The sequence below is a fragment of the Solanum verrucosum genome, unplaced genomic scaffold (assembly GCF_900185275.1).
Source record: "Solanum verrucosum unplaced genomic scaffold, falcon-dt-bn FXZP01000022.1, whole genome shotgun sequence".
Classification (NCBI taxonomy): Eukaryota; Viridiplantae; Streptophyta; class Magnoliopsida; order Solanales; family Solanaceae; genus Solanum; species Solanum verrucosum.
The window spans coordinates 177992-199225 of NW_026020086.1; the positions used below are offsets into that span (position 1 = coordinate 177992).

General features: G+C 32.7%; 1 protein-coding gene across 1 annotated transcript; it reads right to left on the reverse strand.

Annotated features, from left to right (window-relative positions):
• Window positions 1–17979: 17979 nt before the first annotated feature.
• LOC125824612 (uncharacterized) lies at window positions 17980–20939 on the reverse strand (the record flags this gene model as incomplete). The annotated part of the gene is made up of 6 exons (XM_049504014.1): window positions 17980–18044; window positions 18451–18513; window positions 18671–18830; window positions 19049–19288; window positions 20511–20634; window positions 20758–20939. Coding segments are annotated over 6 exons (834 nt in total), but the record flags the coding sequence as incomplete, so codon positions are not given.
• Window positions 20940–21234: the final 295 nt, after the last annotated feature.

Sequence of the window (21234 nt, forward strand, 5' to 3'; positions counted from 1 at the left end):
AGGATGAAGATGTAATTTTATTTGACAAGTTCTCAGATGAAACATTAGGTGATTTTATGATCCTATTTATGAAGTATTTGAACCATCAAGTAGACAAGAACCTTTTGTAAATTTAGTCCATTTTGTTATAGCTTATTTTATTTTCTCTTATATTAATTTGTTCAGTGGGATATATACAAAGTATAAAGGAAAAAAATATTTACTTTACTACTAGTGTTAAAAATATAAGAAAATGAATAATTCCCTTTAAAATTTTAAAATAATTTATTTTTCTCTTATGTTTAGTATGTGTTCATACTATGGCTCATTACGTTGGCCTTTACCCAATTTACCCTTCTAACGAATCATTATATTCCGTTTCCAATTAATTAAGTTAGTAAAAAACATAAAAAATGTGTTAACTTTTTATTTATTTCTGTTAGGCAAGAAAAATGGAATATATAGGATGAATAGATAAGAAAAATGTGTCTTTTGCAGAAGAAAATGTCCATTGGGAGTTATGAATTTGAAAAATCATATACATTGAATGTTGAAAATGACTTATAATCTTCTAATAGGTTCAATATTTTGCTATTAAATGTTGAAGATGAATGTTAGTATGCTCCTTAAATTTTACTTTCTTCCTTTATTTTTTTTTGTTCATTACATTTAAAAATATGTTTTAAATTTTACTTGTCATTTTAACATATTAAGATTTTTCTACTTCATATTTTATCCTTTATATTGATTTTTTATAATTCAAATTATTGACCTTTAATCTTATATAGGTTCATTACTAATTGCAATTTTAAGTAGAGGTGTTAAATACGGAAAATGGAAAGGAACCATGATATTTAGAGATATGTAGACACACTAAAAGGGGAAAAAGGAGGGAAAAAAAAGATTTTTTTGGTGAAAGAGAGATGTCACATTATTTTTATTATATATATTTTGACAATCATAAAAATTCAAAAATGAACAATTAATTTTTATATTTTTTTCATGTCGTTTCTAAGGATTATTGCAAATTATGACAACAATTACTTAACAATATAACAACGCAATAACTATGACTCAATCACAAATAAATTGAGATTTGTAATATGAATTCTCACCAACCGCATGATTATCAATTAAAATTTACTTTTAGGCCTACATCATACATATAAAAACTAGTTTTCTATATTTTCTACCAATATAGAAATCTTGAAATTTTTATACCAAATGAAATTGAAAAAAAGAAGATTTTATGATCCATTAGAAGGGTAAATTGGGCATAGTAATGGCTAGAAAAATGAGATAAACCATAATAAAAAGTGGAATGAAGAGAAATAAAATTGGTGGTGGTGGAAAAGGTGGCAAAACCAATGGCAATACCAAGAGACATAGTGTAACAACAACCATGAAAACATTCTTCAACATTAATCTTTTTTTTTTCTTTCACATCAAATAACTTGACTCATTTCATCTTCAATCTAACTTGTAATAATATTTTTTCCATTTCAAATATGTGTATATAACATTTATGAGATGAAGGTTTTTTGAAGTGAAGTTAATTAAGAAATTTTTTTAAGGAAGGGAAAGAGTGGGCAGGTCAATATTATAGGAGATGTTTAATTTGGGAGATGAAAAGATGATGTCAAATCTAGGACAATTGTAAATACAATGCATGATTATCAAAAGTAGTTTAAAGTTAGATTCATTGTACCAAGAGATTTAAAAATGATTTTTCTATTTTGTTAGTGTGACCTTGTATTTATTAAATTCACACTTGAATTACTTCCTTATCATGATTTTATGTCGCATGATTTAATTAGACATGAAATTTGAAATTCTTTTTAAAAACTATATTGTGATTTTGAACATGGCATAACTTTTATATAAAGCCATAAAAACTTGTCATTCAATATAAATTAAGTGAAATTGTATTCAAATATAAAAAAAAAATCATTTTTTTAAAAACAAACTAGAAAGAAACAAGGTCAGTTAATAGTCTATCAAATTTTCAAGTATCAACTTTAAAATATTTAAATTTTTAAGTATCAACTTCAAAATTTATGATCAAACATGAGATGTTCTGTTTGCCAAACTACTAAAATTTACTTATTTTAAAAAGTATTTTTCAAAAACGCACTTTTAAACAATAATTAGTGTATGACCAAACTTTTAAAAAATATTTCTAAGTATATTTTCTCAAAAGTATTTTTCAAAAAAGAAATTTTGGGGGAAACTATTTTTTTTTAGCTTCCGAAAAACAATGGGTCATTTACACTTTTGCCCTTATTTTATGTTGGTCTTTAGTTTTTGCCTCATAAAAAATAACTTTTTTTGGCTAGACATAAATTTATATTTTAATGTCATAATATTTTACAAGTTATGCCTCGATATGCCTCCAATTTTTACAAAACTTATGCCTCATTTAAAGGCATATTAAAAACCAACTTATTTCAACGATAAAAATTAATGATCAATCCATTTAAAGAGCAAAATATATAATTTTATAAAAATAGCTTCTGCTACTCCCAGAAACAATTATTTTCTCTAAAAAACTTTGTCAAACACCTTCTTTTTTTTTTTAAAAAAAAACTAAGCCCTTTTTTTTTAAAAAAAAAATGAACAAACTTTTGACCTCTCAAAATCTAGCCAAACAAGCTACAAATTAAAATGTCTCTGACTTATATTTGATGGTGAAAGTTCATTTGATTAAAATTAAACTCGTATCAAGTACCCAAGAAAAAAAGTACACATCAATGGGTACAAGAAAATCTTACCTTGATTACTGATCACAGTCATAATAAAATGAAAAGAGAAAAACAAACACATATTTTCTTAAACATAAAATATTTAACCAACATTTATAATACGGATAATGCTAAATAGCCAGAAAATTTGGCCAGAAATTTTCAAAAACTATAATATCTTTTTTTATTTAAAAATAAACTGATCTTTTTTCTATTTTTTCGTTAAAATGTATTAAAGTTAAAAGAATAAAAATGTTTAAAAAGGTAAAATAACATAGATAAAATATCATTCTGATCAAATTCTGGCCAAAAGGATTTTTCCTTATAACACAACACACATATGTTCTTAAACATAAAATATTTAACCAACATTTATAACAAAACACACATATATTCTTAAACATAAAATATTTAATCAACATTTATAACAAAACACACATATGTTCTTAAACATAAAATACTCAAACCAACATTTATAACAAATTCTTGATGGTAAATAAAACTTCAAAACATAATGTTGCAAAGAACATTTATAACAAATTCTTGATGTTACTCACTACTCCAAGTTTGTAAGTGAATTCCAACAATCAGCTGGCAATTGTTCACTTTTCATCTTTTTGAAGCTTCAACCTTTGATTCAATTAAAATCATGTTAAAAATGACATACATATATTTTTTCAAAAGGAAAAATTTCACTTATGAACGGAAGTCATTTTCCTTATAATTATCTTGACATTTAATTACATATTCCTTGCTTCAATAAACAAATAAACATTATTACACCACTAAAATAATGAAAAAGTAAACGGATTCGTCGATCCAAAATATCGAGGGAAAATCGACCATGTCCCTTGGTTTTATTTTTTAGAATTTCTTTTTCGCGCAAAAATAAAAATTCTTTTAAATTAAAGAAAATCGATGCAATTCCTCGGTTTCTTCTTATTAATTTTTGTACAAAAATCGACAAACTAGATCGGTGATTGGAAAATTGCAGTTAAAGAATATAAATAAAAAATGATGGAAATATTTCATCAAAGAACATGTATGGTCAAGTTGTAGAATTGTTCAAAGTAAAAAAAAAAATACATGAGTTTGATTCCAAGTAGCTCTATATTTTATCGTATATTTCCAAAAAAAAAAAAAAAAACCTGGGCAAAACCAACGATGCACAGTCCATTAGTTTGACGTCGATTTTCCTTAAAAAATCAATTTATGTCCATCAATTCCCCTCAAGTGTTATTAATCTTTAAACACTAAAAATTATTTTTCCAAAATGTATTTTTCATAAAAATGACTTCCAATATATCAAACATACTTGGGATTATTTTTTATTTTTTATTTATAATTGCAAAGAAACTCACCGTAACCTTTTGAACTTCATCAATGGTTTGTTTCCTTCCTCATTTGATCAAAATTATGGGACAAAATTTTCCTTACTTTCTTTAGGGTTCGAAGAGGAACTTTTCTTCTAGTCCTGTTTTGATAAACCCGTACAACCATTTAGTTCATAATAATTAATATCTTATTAATAGTAATTGTCTAATATGTATTATATTGAGTGAAAATGTGCAATATATAAATACTCAAAAAATATCTTGAACATATATATGTCTATAATTTGTGTTTGAAAGTAAAAGATTTTGCAACAAATATACTTAATGTTTAATTATTAAATGAAATCGACTTGTCCTAATTAAGAGGTGAAGAATAATTAGAATCTCACTTTTGTTGGTAAATTAAAAGCAATGACCCTCTAGGTCATTTTATCTGTATTGTGATATTTTCCACGTTTAAAGCTTTTCTATAGCGATCGCAAGTCATATACGACTTGTTGGTACTGACAGATCGATCACCTAGTTGTTCGTTTGGTTTTTATGCGAGTTTTTGTGATTTGGAGCTTTTGAAACTTGAACGGTTGACTTCGGTCTAAACTTCATGTAAACGACCTCACAATGCTATTATGATGGTTCCGTTAGCTCTGAAATGTCGAGTTTGGTCTAGAAGAACCACTGATTCAGGTCCCGAGGCTTCTAGGCTCATTTCGAGCTACCTCGTGGATTTTACCTAAAATAGAGCCTTGGGTGTGGGACCCACATTTTATCGAGACGACCTCTGTTGGAAGTTTCGATATCTCCATTGAGTCCAAAATATCCAATTTGTGGGGTATTATAGTTCATTTGTATGCACGAGTTTCCGAACCAATCCCAAGCATCCGAGCGAAGTCTGTCGGGACTTTGCTAAATTTGTTGGTGCATTGTGATGGTGTAGCCGCATAAGCGGACCTGGCACCGCTTAAGCAGCCAGGGAACTGCTTTAGTGGAGCTGGCCAACAAGGACTCTTGCCACTTTAATGGGCCTGGCACCGTTTTAGCAGAGACCTCTAGCGAGAGCCTAGCCGCTCTAGCGGCAAATGCGCCATTTTAGCGGTCATCGCCACTGGTTATATCTATTTTTAAGCCATATTTTCCCAAAGTATTTTGTGATTTTGAGCTTGGGAGTGTTGTGGGTCAATTGTTAGGCTCGTTATTGCGCGTTTGACCAGCAAGTCTCCCTCCCTTTCCTCTGTTCTTAGATTCAATGGTGAATTGTTGAGCTTGATCGATCGTGAATGAGCTATTTGGCTCGAATCTAAGGTCGGATTGTGTCCCTTTTTGGGGTACAAGCTCCTTGAGACCTATTGACGGAGTCAATTTTGAGATTTGTTATGTGAATCCCACAATATCATTTTGAATTCGTTTTTAGTCGTGTCTTCAATTATCGCGAATTGGGTGTCAAAACATTCATATTGATGCTGTGATCGCTTATTTTCTAACATGGCAGTGATTGAAGGCCGTTTGGAAGGGTAAAGATCCGATTTAGTTGACTATGGAGCATGCACGATTAGCTTCGAAATAGGATACGACTTATCGACCTTAGATTGAGCTTGCGTTAGTGTTTACATGCTTTTAGCTAGTTTTGGGAGAGCTCTTACCTTGTTTCCTGTTTAGTTGATAGAAATCTTGCCTTAGCGTACCTTTCTGGTAATTATGCATGTCTACCATATTTGTGATGTTATATCATGCTATGTTGTGACTTTATGCCCTTTTGTACCATTATTCGTGACTTATTCTTGACCTTAGCCTATGCTTAGGCTATTGATTGCCTTAGAGTTGTCTTTTGGAGTTATTTTTAGAAATCCTTCGACTAATTTGTTGCAGACGGTTCTATCTCCCTATAGACTGATGTAGCAGACTTGAGCCTGATAACACAGATCTTTAGCTCGATAAAAATTCCTATCTTATTATACTTTCATCTATAACTGTCATATGCTATGGCCCAACGTGTTTCAGCTAAGATTTTGGGCCTTATTGGTTACGTTGGATCGGGCCATGGGTTTCGATATGGAGTGAGACCTTTGTGATTTTGATGGAGGTTTCATTCTACAGTTGCTCCTGTATTATGATGAACGTGTGATTATTGAGTCCTGTGTACTAGCCTCAGTGCGAGGATCAGGTGCATTTCTACCCGCCGTAGTTTGAGTTCGGATATGTTTCTAAGTTGGGTTTGAGTCCTAATGTCATGGTACTATTGGGTTCTTCAGGGTGCCTTCGCCGTGGTTCGAGTCTGGGTCGACAGTTTTAGTTTCATAGCTAGGGATATCATTATCTCTTTTGTGTACTCATCGGGCTTATGGAGGTCCATTTGAATTGTTTACCTTTCAATTACGCACGAGTGTACCTTCTGAGCTTATAGGGATCCAGTTAGGTTATAGATAACTGCTTTACCTTATCTCTCTACTCCTACTAGATTATCGAGGTGTATAGTTAGACTTTCCGATATTGTTCCGTTTATATGACCTCTAGCTACTGTTTATTTCCTCGCTTTTCACTATGTATTTGCTTTCTAAGCTCAATCGGCCTATGATACCTACTAGGTACCAGTTGTTTTGGTACTCATGCTACACTCTACATCTGTTTTTTATCCCGGCGCCAGCCTACAGCATTGACTTCTATGCAATAGTGGGGACTTCTGGAGATAGAGGGTGAGCTGATGACATCCTAGTTTGGCTCATCTCCATGTATATATAGTTTTTGTCTAGTCTTTCGTATTCGAGACAAGTCTATACTTCTTTAGTTTATTTTGTAGTTTGTACTCATTTTAGCCTCATAATGAGTAGAGTCTCATAATCATCCACGAGCATTATAATTTGATTATGAGACTGTCTACTTTTGATATTTACTAAAAAAAATAATCAAAAGTTGAGTCTCCCAACCTCATCTATTTTCACTATAAATTTTTGTGTTTGTATGCTCTCGTCAATATTCACCCTTTCTTTCATCTATCCTTTGCAATATTTATTTTTTCAAATAACTCAAGCAAGTGGTTAGGCCTTCATTCTCATATGTTCTTGTAGCTTCATAAGTTATTGTATCGCCTTATGTTAGCAAGGTGGTTTAGAAACCTAAAAAGTTTAGCTCCTTGTGACCATGGTTGTGTAAGTTTGATGCATACAGAGTATGGTCTGATATAGGTGGGTTCATGATCACAACATCAAGGTGAGGTTACTTAGTTAAATTATCAAAAATAATTTGACAAACGCCCTATCAATCTTGCTATGAACATGACTATTTGCTTATGTAAATAAATCTTTCCACCTTTGTCAAATATTTTTAGACCATCCTAGGAGTCCTCTTATGCTCTATATTATGTTGTCCACAAATGGCAGTAAAGTCAAAACTAGTATTTTGCTCAAGTACATTGATTGAGCAATGTGTAAATTGGAAATTAGTCCTCAACACAACTACATCAATCTCATGAGCATTGTAAACTACCAATATCTCCCTTACTAGCATGATCATAGTTGTGGTGGCAACATTTTTCTTATAATTCTTGCAACCTTATTCTTTACTTTTTTATGTTATACAATAGCTAAAATGGATTTCCCCCCCTACTAATAATTTTGATGAACTTTTTTTAACTTATACAACTTATTCAATCCCTTTATATTTCAAGGTACTTTTTTCATCTATGGAATTTTGAAGGGTCGTGCTCCTTAACCACAATTTCCCTACTCCTTTGGCCTATGGCTTCAAAAGTAGTTAGGATCATAATTTTTAGGGCACTCTCATCAACTGGGTCATAACTATTGTCAGTATCCTCTATAGATACTTTGACTGCTCTTTTATTTTACTGCTGGCTTGTCTTTTATCTACTTATGTCCTTAAGGTGAGATATGTTGTCTTTGAGTCTCTATCACCTCTCATTAATTTATCCAATTACTTTGACACATCATTGGATTTCTTAATTTGAGATTTCTTTTTCCAAACTTGCTTGGCCATATGATTTTTAGGTTGTACATTCCTCTACTTGGTCCCTTTGCTTAATGTCCCTACATTTGGTGCTTTATAGCTCCTCCTGCCTATTTTTGAGTTTCGAGTTGGCATTGGTGCCCTATATAGAGGCACTTAGAGTAGAAGGTAGCCTCAATTTATAGTTTATTGCCTTCACAAACATCTTGCCATCATTACCTTCTATCTTAAATATACCACATGACTATAAATCTATATTGAAACCATAAATATGAGGATTTTTTTATGATAAAGTTTTATTAGAGATGTATATCATTAACAAAAAGTAAAATTGATCATCCTATAGGAAACATTGAAAATGACTGAAATTTTTTCTATGAGAGAGTAGATATCTTTAAAAATTGAAAGAGAGATGAAAAATATAGTTATCTCATACATGATGATTGTAATTAGGTGTTTTTTTTTAGGTATATAAGCTCTTAACACCTTTCATAGAAGGTGATAAAGTCTATAGATGCTTAGGTGTACTTGTTTGTTTGTTGGTATGATACTATTTCAGAGTTTATTACGAAAAATAAATGACTCAATAATCTTACTTTTTTTTTTCATGATAGAGGTTTATTTAGAAACATATAGAATTAACAAAAAGTAAAATTGATCATGATTCCTATATGAAACATTAAAAACGATTGAAAGCTTTGCTACGGTTGCTCCAAAAAGTCTGCTAAGTAATGGAATTGAGGACGAGAGAGAACCGAATAAATTACCATGATGTATCGCAAAAAGTAAAAATCACTTCGCAAAAACTTGAAATCAATAATTGGAAAAGGTTCTTAGATTCTCGTTTTGTATAAAAGATATATCACAAGACTTGTACGGAGAAATTGTTGATCAGCTTAGGTGATTGAACAAGCTGTATGGTGTGAGTCAGTTAAAGTTGTTAGGAAAGTTCTAGAAACTTCTATAGTTAGTTAAGAAAGTAGTTACAATACAATAGTCTATAAATAGATATTGAACTACAATGTAAAAGCTAACTTTTCAATGTAATAGTAAATTCATTGAACTCAATAAAATGCTCTCTTCTCTTCTTTTCTACTCTGTTCTTCTCTCTGTAATTCTGTATACTTTCAACCTCCATTAATGGTGTTTTCATGGTATTAGAGTCACTGATCGAAGACTAATTCCGTTGTAGCTTTTATCACTGGATGCTTAGAGTTCATATCTGTTCAAAGGTGACTCGCAAGGAAGCATCAATCAAATTTAGCTGCAATCTAGGTTCTACAAATGGCAGTTGAATCAACTACTGAAGGTACAAGTGCTGGGATTACAACCATGGCTTCGTTTCCAGTGATCGACCACAATCATCCACTGTTTCTTCAACACACAGACACTCCAGGTAGTTCCTTGATCTCTCTTCAATTAACTAGATTTGAGAACTATGCACTCTGGAGTAGATCGTTTAGGATTGGACTTACAGGACGCAACAAGTTAGGATTTGTTGATGGAAGATTTCCTAAATCCATGTTTGAACTTGTGTTACATGATTAGTGGGAAAAATGTAACGCTGGAGTTTTATCCTGGATAATGAATGTTGTTCGACCTGGACTTCTAAGTTCAGTTGTCTATGCATCTGATGCTCATAAGGTATGGCTGGATCTGAGAGAAAGGTTCGATACTGTAAACGGATCTAGGATATTTCATGTACACAAAGAGATTCACACTCTCACTCAAGGCACAATGGCAATTGCTGACTACTACTCCAAACTAAGAGACCTCTGGGATGAGTATGATGCTCTCATGCCCTGTCCCTCATGTCCTTGTCTAGAATCAAGGAAGTTTGGTGAACATTGTGAGTATCAGAGACTTCTTCAGTTTCTTATGGGTTTGAATGAGTCATATTCACCACCTAGAAGTCATATTCTCATGATGAGTCCTATTCCCACCTTGAACAAAGCTTATGCTCTTCTTATGGACCAAAAGTGTCAGAGAAGTCTAGTGAATTCGAGTTCACTTAACTCAGGACCTGGTGCAATTGAAGGCACAATCATGTACAATAATAGGAATTCAAACTCTCACACAGGTTCAAGCACATTCAAATGAGGAAGTTCTAGTACTAGCTCAGGTGCAAGTGGAAGTTACAACAATAGTAGTGCAAGCTCATCTAGTAGTTACAAGAATATGAGGCATTTGTTGCAATGTGATCACTGTGGTTGCAAGGGTCACTCTAAGGAACAATGCTACAAAATTGTTAGATATCCAACTGATTTTAAGTCAAAGAGGAAAGGCCAGACTACTGGAGCTTATGCTAATCAGGTTGATACACCTCTCAGCACCGAGTCAAGAACTTCTTCAACTACAACTCAAACTTCTGGAGGATTTATCACTTAGGGCCAGTATCAACAAATTCTCCAGCTATTATCCAAGAATGGAGGTGATAACACAACAGAATCTTCTGCCAAGGTGGCCTTTGTAGATGCAAGTATACATACTTCTGCTCTTTTGTGTTCATATGATGCAGGTGAATGGGTAGTAGACACTGGAGCTACTCATCACATCACCTCAAATCTTGACCTATTAGACACTAGTATTGTATCTATTACTGATGCCCACAATAAGGTTTATCTGCCTAATGGTAACACTATTGTTGTCTCTCATATTAGTAGCACATGCTTGTTTACAAACCAACATGTATCAAATGTATTATACCTGCTTGACTTCAGACTTAACTTACTATCAGTGTCCAAAATCACTAAGGAGCTTAATTGCATGGTAACATTCTTTCCTGACTTCTCTGTGTTTCAGGATCTCTCAAATGGTCAGGTGAAGGGGATTGGTAAGGAATAACATGGACTCTACATACTAAAAAGTGGACCAACTCAAGCTGCAAAGAAGCTGGTGAATAGTAGTAGGAGTCTTAGTGAAACAAACTCTGTAAAAAATGTTCTAAGTCAAGTGATGTGCATGTTACTTTTGACTCAGTTGATGTATGGCACAAGAGGTTAGGATATGCACCTCTTGACATAATAAAGAGACATGCGTTTCTTAGGTCTTTAAGAGGAAAAGATCATTCTCATTGCACAATGTGTCTTGTTGCTAAGCACACACAACTTCCATTTCCTTTAAGCATTACTATGTCTAGTTCTGTGTTTGAATTGTTGCACTGTGATATATGGGGACCTTACAGAGTTCCCACTTATAATGGAAAAAGATTCTTTGTTACAGTTGTAGATGATTTTAGTAGATGTACTTGGATTTTTTTGATAAACTCCAAAGCTGACACCATAGTTGTGCTCAAACAGTTCCTTACTCAAGTTACAAATGTGTTCTCAAGAAGTGTTAAAACTTTTAGAACAGACAATGGCTCTGAGTTCTTCAGTCACAACTTTCAGGCCTTACTAAGTGAACTTGGCATTTCCCACCAATCCTCGTGTGTTTATACCCCTCAACAGAATGGGGTAGTTGAGAGGAAACACATGACCATTCTGAATATAGCTAAGTCCATCAGATTTCAGGCTACTATCCCCCTCAGGTATTGGGGTGAGTATGTTTTTACTGCAGTCTATATTTTGAACAGGCTTCCTTCAAGGTTACTTGGGTTTCAGTCTCCATATGAGAAAGTATATATGTATCCTCCATCCTTGTCACATCTAAGGGTATTTGGGTGTCTTTGTTATGCTGCATGTCCTAGAGTATTGGACAAGTTCTCCTCTAGAGCCATCTCTATTGTGTTTATGGGGTATTCTTTAACACAGAAAATCTATATATTATTTGATCTCCATGCTCATTCCATTTTTGTAAGAAGACATGTGGTATTTCAAGAACAAATATTTCCTTTCAAACATGTCCAAGAATCATCCAATCTTATATTTCCAGTCCTGGAACACTGTATATGTCTCACCAGCTGCTGATTGTGTCCCACTACCTGATAATTCTGTCACTGTTGATTCTTGTCCAGTATCTTCAGTTCAGTCACCATTGGTTGCTCTACCTGTTCCCATAAAAAAATCTAGCAGAACCAGTAAGCCTCCTCTATGGATGCAAGATTTTGTTACTCAACCCAAAGGCAATACATGTTCCTATCCTATTGCTGATCATCTTTCTTATTCACATTTATCTCAGTCCTACCAACATGTTCTTTAAGCATACTCAGCTCTATGTGTGCCTGTCTCTTTTCATCAGGCTGCTGCTGATCCTGCTTGGGTCAAGGTAATGCAGTTGGAGATTAATGTATTAGAAAGCAATCACATATAGACTATTGTGGATTTACCACCTGGCAAGAGGCCTATTGGTGTCGGTGGATTTACAAAATCAAATACTTTTCCTTAAGAGCTGTGGAAAGATTTAAAGCTAGATTGGTTGCACATGGGTTCAGCTAGAAGGAAGGTCTTGACTATGGGGAGACTCTCTGTCCTGTTGCCAAAATGGTGACTGTTAGATCTATTATGGCTCTTACAGCATCTAAAGGTTGGTATATATATCAGATTGATGTTCATAATGCCTTCCTCAATGGTGATCTTCTTGAGGAAGGCTATATGGTTATTCCTAGTGGGTTTGCCAAACAGGGGGAGACTCACAAGGTCTGAAAACTACATAAGTCCTTATATGGACTTAAGCAGGCACCAAGGCAATGTAATATGAAGCTGACAGAAGCCTTGGTAGATATGGGGTTTAAGCAGAGTCATTATAACTATTCATTGTACACTAAGCACACTGAAAAAATGACATTGTTGTGGTATTGGTTTATGTAGATGATATGCTTATAAGTGGGAACAATCAACAACTCTTATGTAACACTAGACTGGATATTTAGAAAAAGTTCAAAATGAAAGATTTGGGAGAGTTAAAGTTCCTTTTGGGAATTGAGTTCTCCAGGTCCAACAAAGGCATACTCATGTCACAAAGAAAGTATGCATTAGAATTGATATCTGAGTCTGGCCTAGGGGGAGCAAAACCAGCCTGTACACCTTTAGAGATGAATCAAAAGCTCATATCAGTTCAATATGATGAGCATATCAATGAAGGGATAGTTGAAGGAGACAACATACTAACAGACACTACAAAATATCAAAGACTGGTAGGAAGGCTCTTATATCTCACTATGACAAGACCATATATCTCCTTCTCAGTACAAGTCTTGAGTCGATTTGTGCATTGTCCTAAATAGTCACACATGAATGGAACTCTTAGAGTAGTTAGATACATCAAAGAAGCACCTGGATTAGGTTTGTTAATACCTGCAAGAGAGACTTCTAAACTTACAGCTTAATGTGACTCTGACTGGGGAGTATGTCTGGAAACTAGGAGATCAGTTACAGGATACTTGGTTAAATTTGGAGAAGGACTTATTTCTTGGAAATCAAAGAAACAGGAGACAGTTTCAAGGAGCTTAGCTGAAGCTGAGTTCAGGAGCATGTCAGCATGTACAACTGAAATAACTTGGTTGATAGGATTATACAAAGAGTTGGGAATCGAGATAACCACACCAGTAAATATGATTTGTGATAGCAAGACAGCCGTCTAGATTGTAGCTAACCCAATCTTTCATGAGAGAACAAAACACTTTGACATTGATTGTCATTTTGTTAGAGAAAGAATCTGCCAAGGCATGCTGAAAACTCAACACATAAACACTAAGGATCAACTGGTTGATCTACTAACTAAAAGTCTAGGCAAGACACAACACACCAACTTGTTGAGCAAATTTGGAATGAAGAATGTGTTTCAACCATAAAGCTTGAGGGGGAGTGTTGATCAGCTTAGGTGATTGAACAAGCTGTATGGTGTGAGTCAGTTAAAGTTGTTAGGAAAGTTCTAGAAGCTTCTATAGTTATTTAAGAAAGTAGTTACAATACAATAGTCTATAAATAGATATTGAACTACAATGTAAAGGCTAACTTTTCAATGTAACAGTAAATTCATTGAACTCAATAAGACGCTCTCTTTTCTTCTCTTCTACTATGTAATTCTGTATACTTTCAACCTCTATTAATGGTGTTTCCAGAAATCAATAAAAGACAAATATTGCAAGTGAGTGAAGAAATGAGGATAATATAAGGAAGCAAATTTGGCTTTTTGAGATTTTTTAGAAATTTTTTTATTGCATTTAACAAAAATTGAAATGTCATATTAAATAAAATTGACCAATCTTAAATTTCTTTCTCCGCGTCAAGATATCTATTGAATTACTATAATCTTTGCATTGGCATGATATAATGGGTGACATAGCCATGAATTTTGTCGAGGTGTTCCATATTTTGATAAGTAAATACCCCTTTTGTTCTAACTTATGTGAGATATTTAGTGTGTGCAATGACCTTAAAGGTCGTTTTTGGATTATTTTTTGGAAAATTATCATTTTACCCCTCCTGATAGTTGTCTCGAATCATGTTTTATCAGTTTTTGAATTTAGATTTGATACTGGATCGTAAATTTGAGATTTTTGAAAGTTTTTAAGTTTTGGAATCTTTAAAGTTGAAATGGTTGACTTTAGTCAACATTTGGAGTTCCAAGTCTAGGAATGAAATTCTCTCAGTTTTATCAGCTCTGAAACGTGACTTTGGGTTAGTAGGACTATTGGCTCAGGTCCTGCGATGTTTAGATGAGTTTGAAAGAGTTTTTGTGTTTTGAAAGTTTAAAGCATACGATAGTTAACCAAAGTGAATATTTGGTGATAGCAAACTCATAATAGAATTTTGACAGTTCTATTAGCTTTGGAATGTAGTTTTTTGTATAGATCTAATATTTGTTTGGGTCTCAAGGATTTCGGTTTGATTTTGAGCTATTAGACGAGATGCAGGAAAAGTTAAGGCTAAAGTTTGATTTTACCTAACATTTGAGTTAGAAAGGTCATTTTTGAGTTTTGATGATTCCACTAAATCTAAATGGTGATATTTGGTCTAGTTTAAGGTTTGATTCAGTTCCTGAAGCTTTTGAATGAGTTACATGTCCTTTACTTGGAAATTTGGAAATTCTTAAGTTAAACTTTGACTTTGGTCAACATTGGGTTAGGATGACCTTGTTTGGGTGTTTTAAGTCCAAAATATTATTCCAAGCTAGTAGCATATTTGTTTTGTGTACGAAATTTTTTGAATGAGCTTTTAATAAGTTTCTAAACCTTTTTTGGTGCTTTGACACTGTTTCAACAAATTGTGCCAACTAAAAAGTTTGTTATTATTTTTGAAGACAAAAAATTATTTCGGAACTTTAGAAAGTTTGATCATGAATTGTAGAACTGATCATTAAGGTTTTGGGTATTTTCGCTAAATCGAGATGAAATAGTTGTTTATCAAGGAGGAATAATATTTTACTGGCAAATGAACACTAAGTTGAGTTTCGATTAAATGAGTAGGTCAATATCATTATTTAAGACATTTAGAAAAAAAATATCGGGCCATTTCGCTATTGTATGAGGAAGTTACAAGTGGACAATTTAAACCCTTCACCTCATCTTCATTACTCCCAACACGCAAGCAACGAAGGAAGCATACGAATTCAATCAGAATACAATGTTTAGGAAGCCAGTTGCCTTAAAACAATCAACAATCACTTCAAAAGTTGAGTCTCCCCCGTCCGATTCATTTTCAAAGCCACACAATCTATAATCAAGCAAGTATTCACAATTACTTTCCAGAATCAACAACACCCACTACAATTCCCTTAAAAGGTGAGTCAATCAATGCAATACCCAATTCCAAAAATTAAGGTTTGAATTCAAAATTTAATACTTGACAACATTACTCAAGGTTTTAGGAACGTGTGAACACCTAATTTTCGATGTGTTTATTTTACTCCTACAATATATAGTAAGGTTTTTTTTCTTATATTTTTTGTTTTGTATTTTAGGTAGTTTGTCTTTGTTTATATTGTTTTTTTAATTGGTCCAAATGACCCAATTTTTGATTGAATTGGGTTGATTTAGACCAAATTTTGATGGCCCAATCAATTTTGACCCGATCCAATAGAAATGGTCAAGATTAAATCTCAATCATCCATGATTTTTTGATCCAAGGGTTCTTATGGGATCCTACCAAAAATACAAAACCCCAAAAATCAAATTTTTATTGAATTTTTTTTTCTACTGCCCTTTGCTTCCACCTGCCGCTGGTCGGCCACCGCCGCCATTGCCATAGGCCAGCCACCACCCCTTGGCCGGAAAAATTTTCAAAATTTTACAGTTTCTTCTTTTCACCCTCCTCTACAAAAATCCGCAAACCATTTGTTCATATCCACAGCCAAACATAAATCTTCACCTTTTTCTTTAGACTAGATGAGTGTTGCCCGTGCTAAGCACGGGCCCAACGTTTAAAATGTTATCATAATTTTACTTCTGTTTGATTTACTATGAAATATATTTGAAATTGAACGCAGTGAAAAATATTTTTAAATAACCTTAATTTCAAAAAACACAATGTCCATCATTTAATAAACAAATCATATTTCTTAGTCTGCACAATAAAAGAATCCACATGGAATAATATATAAGCGGGAGACACTATTATTTTTCTTTCAAGTTTCAACAATTAGTTCAATATTAAGTTGGGCAAACATTCATAATTTAGTATCCTTGTGCAAAGTTTATCAATATATATATTATAAGAAGGTAATCGATTAATATTACATAGATATTAAATGCACGGCAGAAAATCTACTTGTAAAGCACAGTTCGTTGTTATTCTTTAAAAATTAAATGAATAAAAAAGTACTATTTAAAACAATTTGCTATAATTAACTTTGATTTTCATGGCAAAAGTATATATGTACTATATACATGTGGCCATATTTTCCTTCACATGTTATTATAAATGACAAAATAAGAGTATTTATTGTAAAAGTGAACAGATCATTGCATTAGTTATCCTGCTTTACAGCCACATGTATCTTTTACAAATGTCAGATGTAATAGACTTAAAACACATGAACTTTAAAGTGCAATAATACAACTAATTTCTCCCATTCCGCAAACAACTTTACTGCAGACTGGTATTCATTAAATACTCTTCAATTGTTAATACCAATCATACATACGAATACATGTTAGCGAAAAGACATTGTGGCTACTTTCCCTGCACATTCGATTTAAAACAATAGGATATGAAATTTAGAAAAGTAGTGGTAGTAATGGATGGAGTAACCGCACGGTTGCAACGTATAATTTATAATGGACTTAAATTATATTGCAATGAGAAAATTACTAATTTAAACAAATTATAGCTGCCAAATTTGTTCATTATATATTCATGTGAATGTCATACTACTGATTGTTGAACTGAGATACTTACATAGTTTAACATTTCCATATGTGGGAGTGCTAATTACATAGATTTACATACTATTTTAAATTAGACAAAAATATATGCATTTTTCATGCTTGGATCTTCTGGACCATCTTTGATCAAAATCACCTGTTACATTCAAAATGAGGGATTAAATGTTAGCACAGAATCACATTAAGTTATATAACACATGATATATCTGTTAGCAAGTCTAGGATCTATAAATAATACAATCTAACTTTACAATAGGCACTAAACACAGCAGCAAACAATGTAACGGTAATAATAGAAGCACTATAAATCGTATGGCCAAGACATTTAACTTTCAACAAACTTACATATTTTTTCCTTCTCAACAACAACATACCCAGTGTAATTTCACAGGTGGGACCTGGTGAGGGTAGGAATTTTATAACAAAAGGTTATAGCAAGATTTTCTGAACCCGGAGATGGGGGCAGGTGGTACCTCTGTCGCTTAAAATTTTCAAGATCTTCGACTTGCAACATTTTATTTCTGATTAAGCAGGCTTCTAGCATACTCATTGACATGTTTATAGTCCAAGGCTCCAAGCTAACAAAAAAGATTCTATATGAATGTGAAGAAGCAACTGCTAAGCACTGCTGGGGAGTTCATATTTCTTGTTCAATTAAAGCAAACAGAATTGAAAGCTAGCATCGGAAGGAATAACTGTGTGACATTCATCCCTCCCTCTGAAGAACCACATCATGTGTGAACTTTCCAAACCAATGATTCTCCAAATATCCTATTGATATGCAACCACATTAAATAATAAACATGAAGCAACTGCAACGCTCTGACCGCAGTGAATGTAAACTGGGCGTTTTTAAAAGCAATAAACAAATTAGCATCTTAAAAGTAGCATGGTCTTCGGTGCAAAGACCATTTCTTAAGAAGATTTATGACAAGAAACTGTAGAAACATGAGGAGTTGGAAATGTAACGAAAATTTTGTAACCATTTTCTCGTCGCGTGAAGAAGTGAACAAACCTCTGGTGTTTGTATGTTTTAATTTCTTGACAAACAATATTTTTATTCAAAGTTAACAATGTCTTGTATGATTCTTTTGACAATTTTAACGTTGGAACTTAGGACAGGGTTACACCTCCAACTAGTGTGGGCATGTTAGGTATATGTTGGAAATTTATATACCTGAGCAATGATTGAAAAATGGTTGTGCAATTGCATGTGAAGAAACAATTACACAGGCTTTATCTGCCAGAAGGTAAAAATTATATAAAGGCAGAATCGAAAAGTGTTCCCATATGTTTAATGTAAGCCATCAGCATAACAATCATTATAATATCAGAAAGAATATATTTTCATTTAAGTGATAAAAGAAGTACCTGTAAAAAGATAACTTTTAACTAACCTGCTATCACATGAGAAAATATTTTCAATTTCCACAAAAGAAGAGGAACACAAGGCATCCACATAGCAACATCAGAAGCTTGCAAAACACGGCATTCAGTGGCAGCAGCAAAAGAGTGCAAAAAATGACCGTTTCGAGAACCACAACAATAGTGTTCCAACTGCAATTCAAAACAATAAAAGATAATGTGTCTAGAGACAGAATCGAATTCAAAGAAAATAAATTCAAAGATAAGTAAATCCTATTTATATTAGTCAATTGCAAAGATGAAAATATAAACAATGTACAAAATAATTTAAATACCTTTTAATTCTTTTTCATGGGAGGATTTTTCATTTCCATGCTATGTTTGTGGGTGGAAGGATTATATTTATTTGCCATGCTTGGATATTCTTTTTCCCCTGTACTAAGATGTTCATTTGTGTGCTTTTTCGCATCTGTAACATTGACAGTCGTAGATGTCATTGGTTTATGAATTACATCTTGTTTCTCCAGGTAAGACAAAATGAATAATTTTTGTGTTGCATCCATTTTTTTTGTGAATAGCCTTTTCATTTGAATGTTGAATATCTTGCTGTTCAATTGATCTTCCACATTTTGGAGCGATAATGTTTCTTTCTGAAAAAAATGAAAAAAAATTGATTAATAATAACAAAATCATTAATATTTTATATTTTATATGTATAATAATAAGAAAATAAAGCGAACAGACAAATAGAAAGAGATTGAATATTTTTAGCATAAGAAAAGATGATCAACAACAATAAATATTAAAGTTGTTTTGAAAGGAAAATCAATAGCTCTATGTTTATGTATTTACATCTGAACTGAAATTCAATATTAAAGGTCTTTCAACCAATCGGAGTCAACATGCAACAGTTCTAAAACGGCACACCTATTGTGGTAGGTACGCATGACAGTTTATGTACAAATCGCTCAGCCAATGGGTAACCATGTGAGATGGATAAAAACCAAAAAAATATATACAATGATAATATTTTTATAAAGAAAGTTGACTGTAAACAGATAAGAAAAAGTATAAGTTAGGTGCTGGAGAAAAGAAAAACAAACATAAGATATGAAATTTTGATTGAAAAGAGTACACTGAACACTTTACAGAAGGAGATGTTGACGACATAATGTAAGAGATACACCCAAAGTATGTAAAGTTAAAACCTCTTTTAGAGTTAAGGTATGACCTAGAATCACATGTTCCTACTATAAAAGTTTTTACAACTTACATGATACATAAAAATAGATCTTTATTATAAATTCTTTCATGCTAGAGTTCTAAGCTTATAGAGTTATAGTATACTTTTCAAGTTAAGGAAGTCATATGTTCAAGAAGTAGGATGCAAGTAGCTCATAAGTAATAATTGCTAATGAAACTTTTTTGTAAAAAGATGGAGTTTTATTCATCTGTGAGTTAACTTGTTTTTATATTAAAATCACTCTCAATCTACAATGTCTTTTGCTTATTTTCTCAAATTTCTCGTTGTTCTTTTTTATGTCTAAAGTTGATGTCATTATTGTTGTCTTATATCTTCCCAATTTAATGGTTAAAGTGAAAACTTTTGTATGCAACTGCTGTCTTTATTTATGGTTACATAGTGATCCTTTAGAGAATAACATAGTACGTAAATTCCTTTGGGTTAGTAATGTTAAAATAAGTAATTGATAATTAGTTTCGCTTAACTGTTATAAGCCAGTGGGCAGACTTTATAGGAGATATTGAGGGAGAGTTGAACCTTGTGTTCAAGAGTAGAAATAAGAAACAATGAAAATACAAAATCACAACAAGTTCTTTGTGATTATTTGGTGAGAAAATAGTGATATGTACCTTGATGAAGCAAATTTCATAAATCTCTTCTGAAGTGAGGTGCAACATTTTCTCTGCAATTTCATCCGAAATAATAGCTATTGCAAAACCGTTGTTGTCCTTAATAGTAACTTCAAATTGACATATGTTTTGATAATCACTGAAAGAATTAAAAAAATAATGGTTAGTTAAGACATTTATTTCTTTGAAAAAAGAAAATAAATCTTTTTAATTAGTTATTATTAATTTTGAAGAAGAGCAAATATACCTAGGAATAAGATGTGTGGATTGGTGACAACCTGTGCAGTAGATTTCCCTTCGCACGTTATATCTCGTGAACAATTGCTTACAATTTGAGCATGCCAACACACTAAAGCGTTGATCCTTACTTGCAAGGGACAATTCAGCCTCAACATTAAATACTTGTCCCTTCAAATTCAATATACCAAATATTATTTTTTACTGTAAAATAAAAAAATAAAAAAAAATAGAATAATATACTTGTTGTTCTTACCGGAGGTTGTGCTTGGATGTTAGCCACAGATATAACTTCATCCTCAAATGGAATCAACATAATAGAGCCTATTGGAGTTGTACTTTTCATCTTATAAGCAACAAGCTTTGTTTCAATTGTTTTGATCCTATAACCAAGTAAAATTATGAAAATGTCTTGTAGAAAGATTAGGAAAAAAGAAATAAAAGTGAAATTTTAAAACTTTGTGATTGTAATAAGATTAAAGATGTG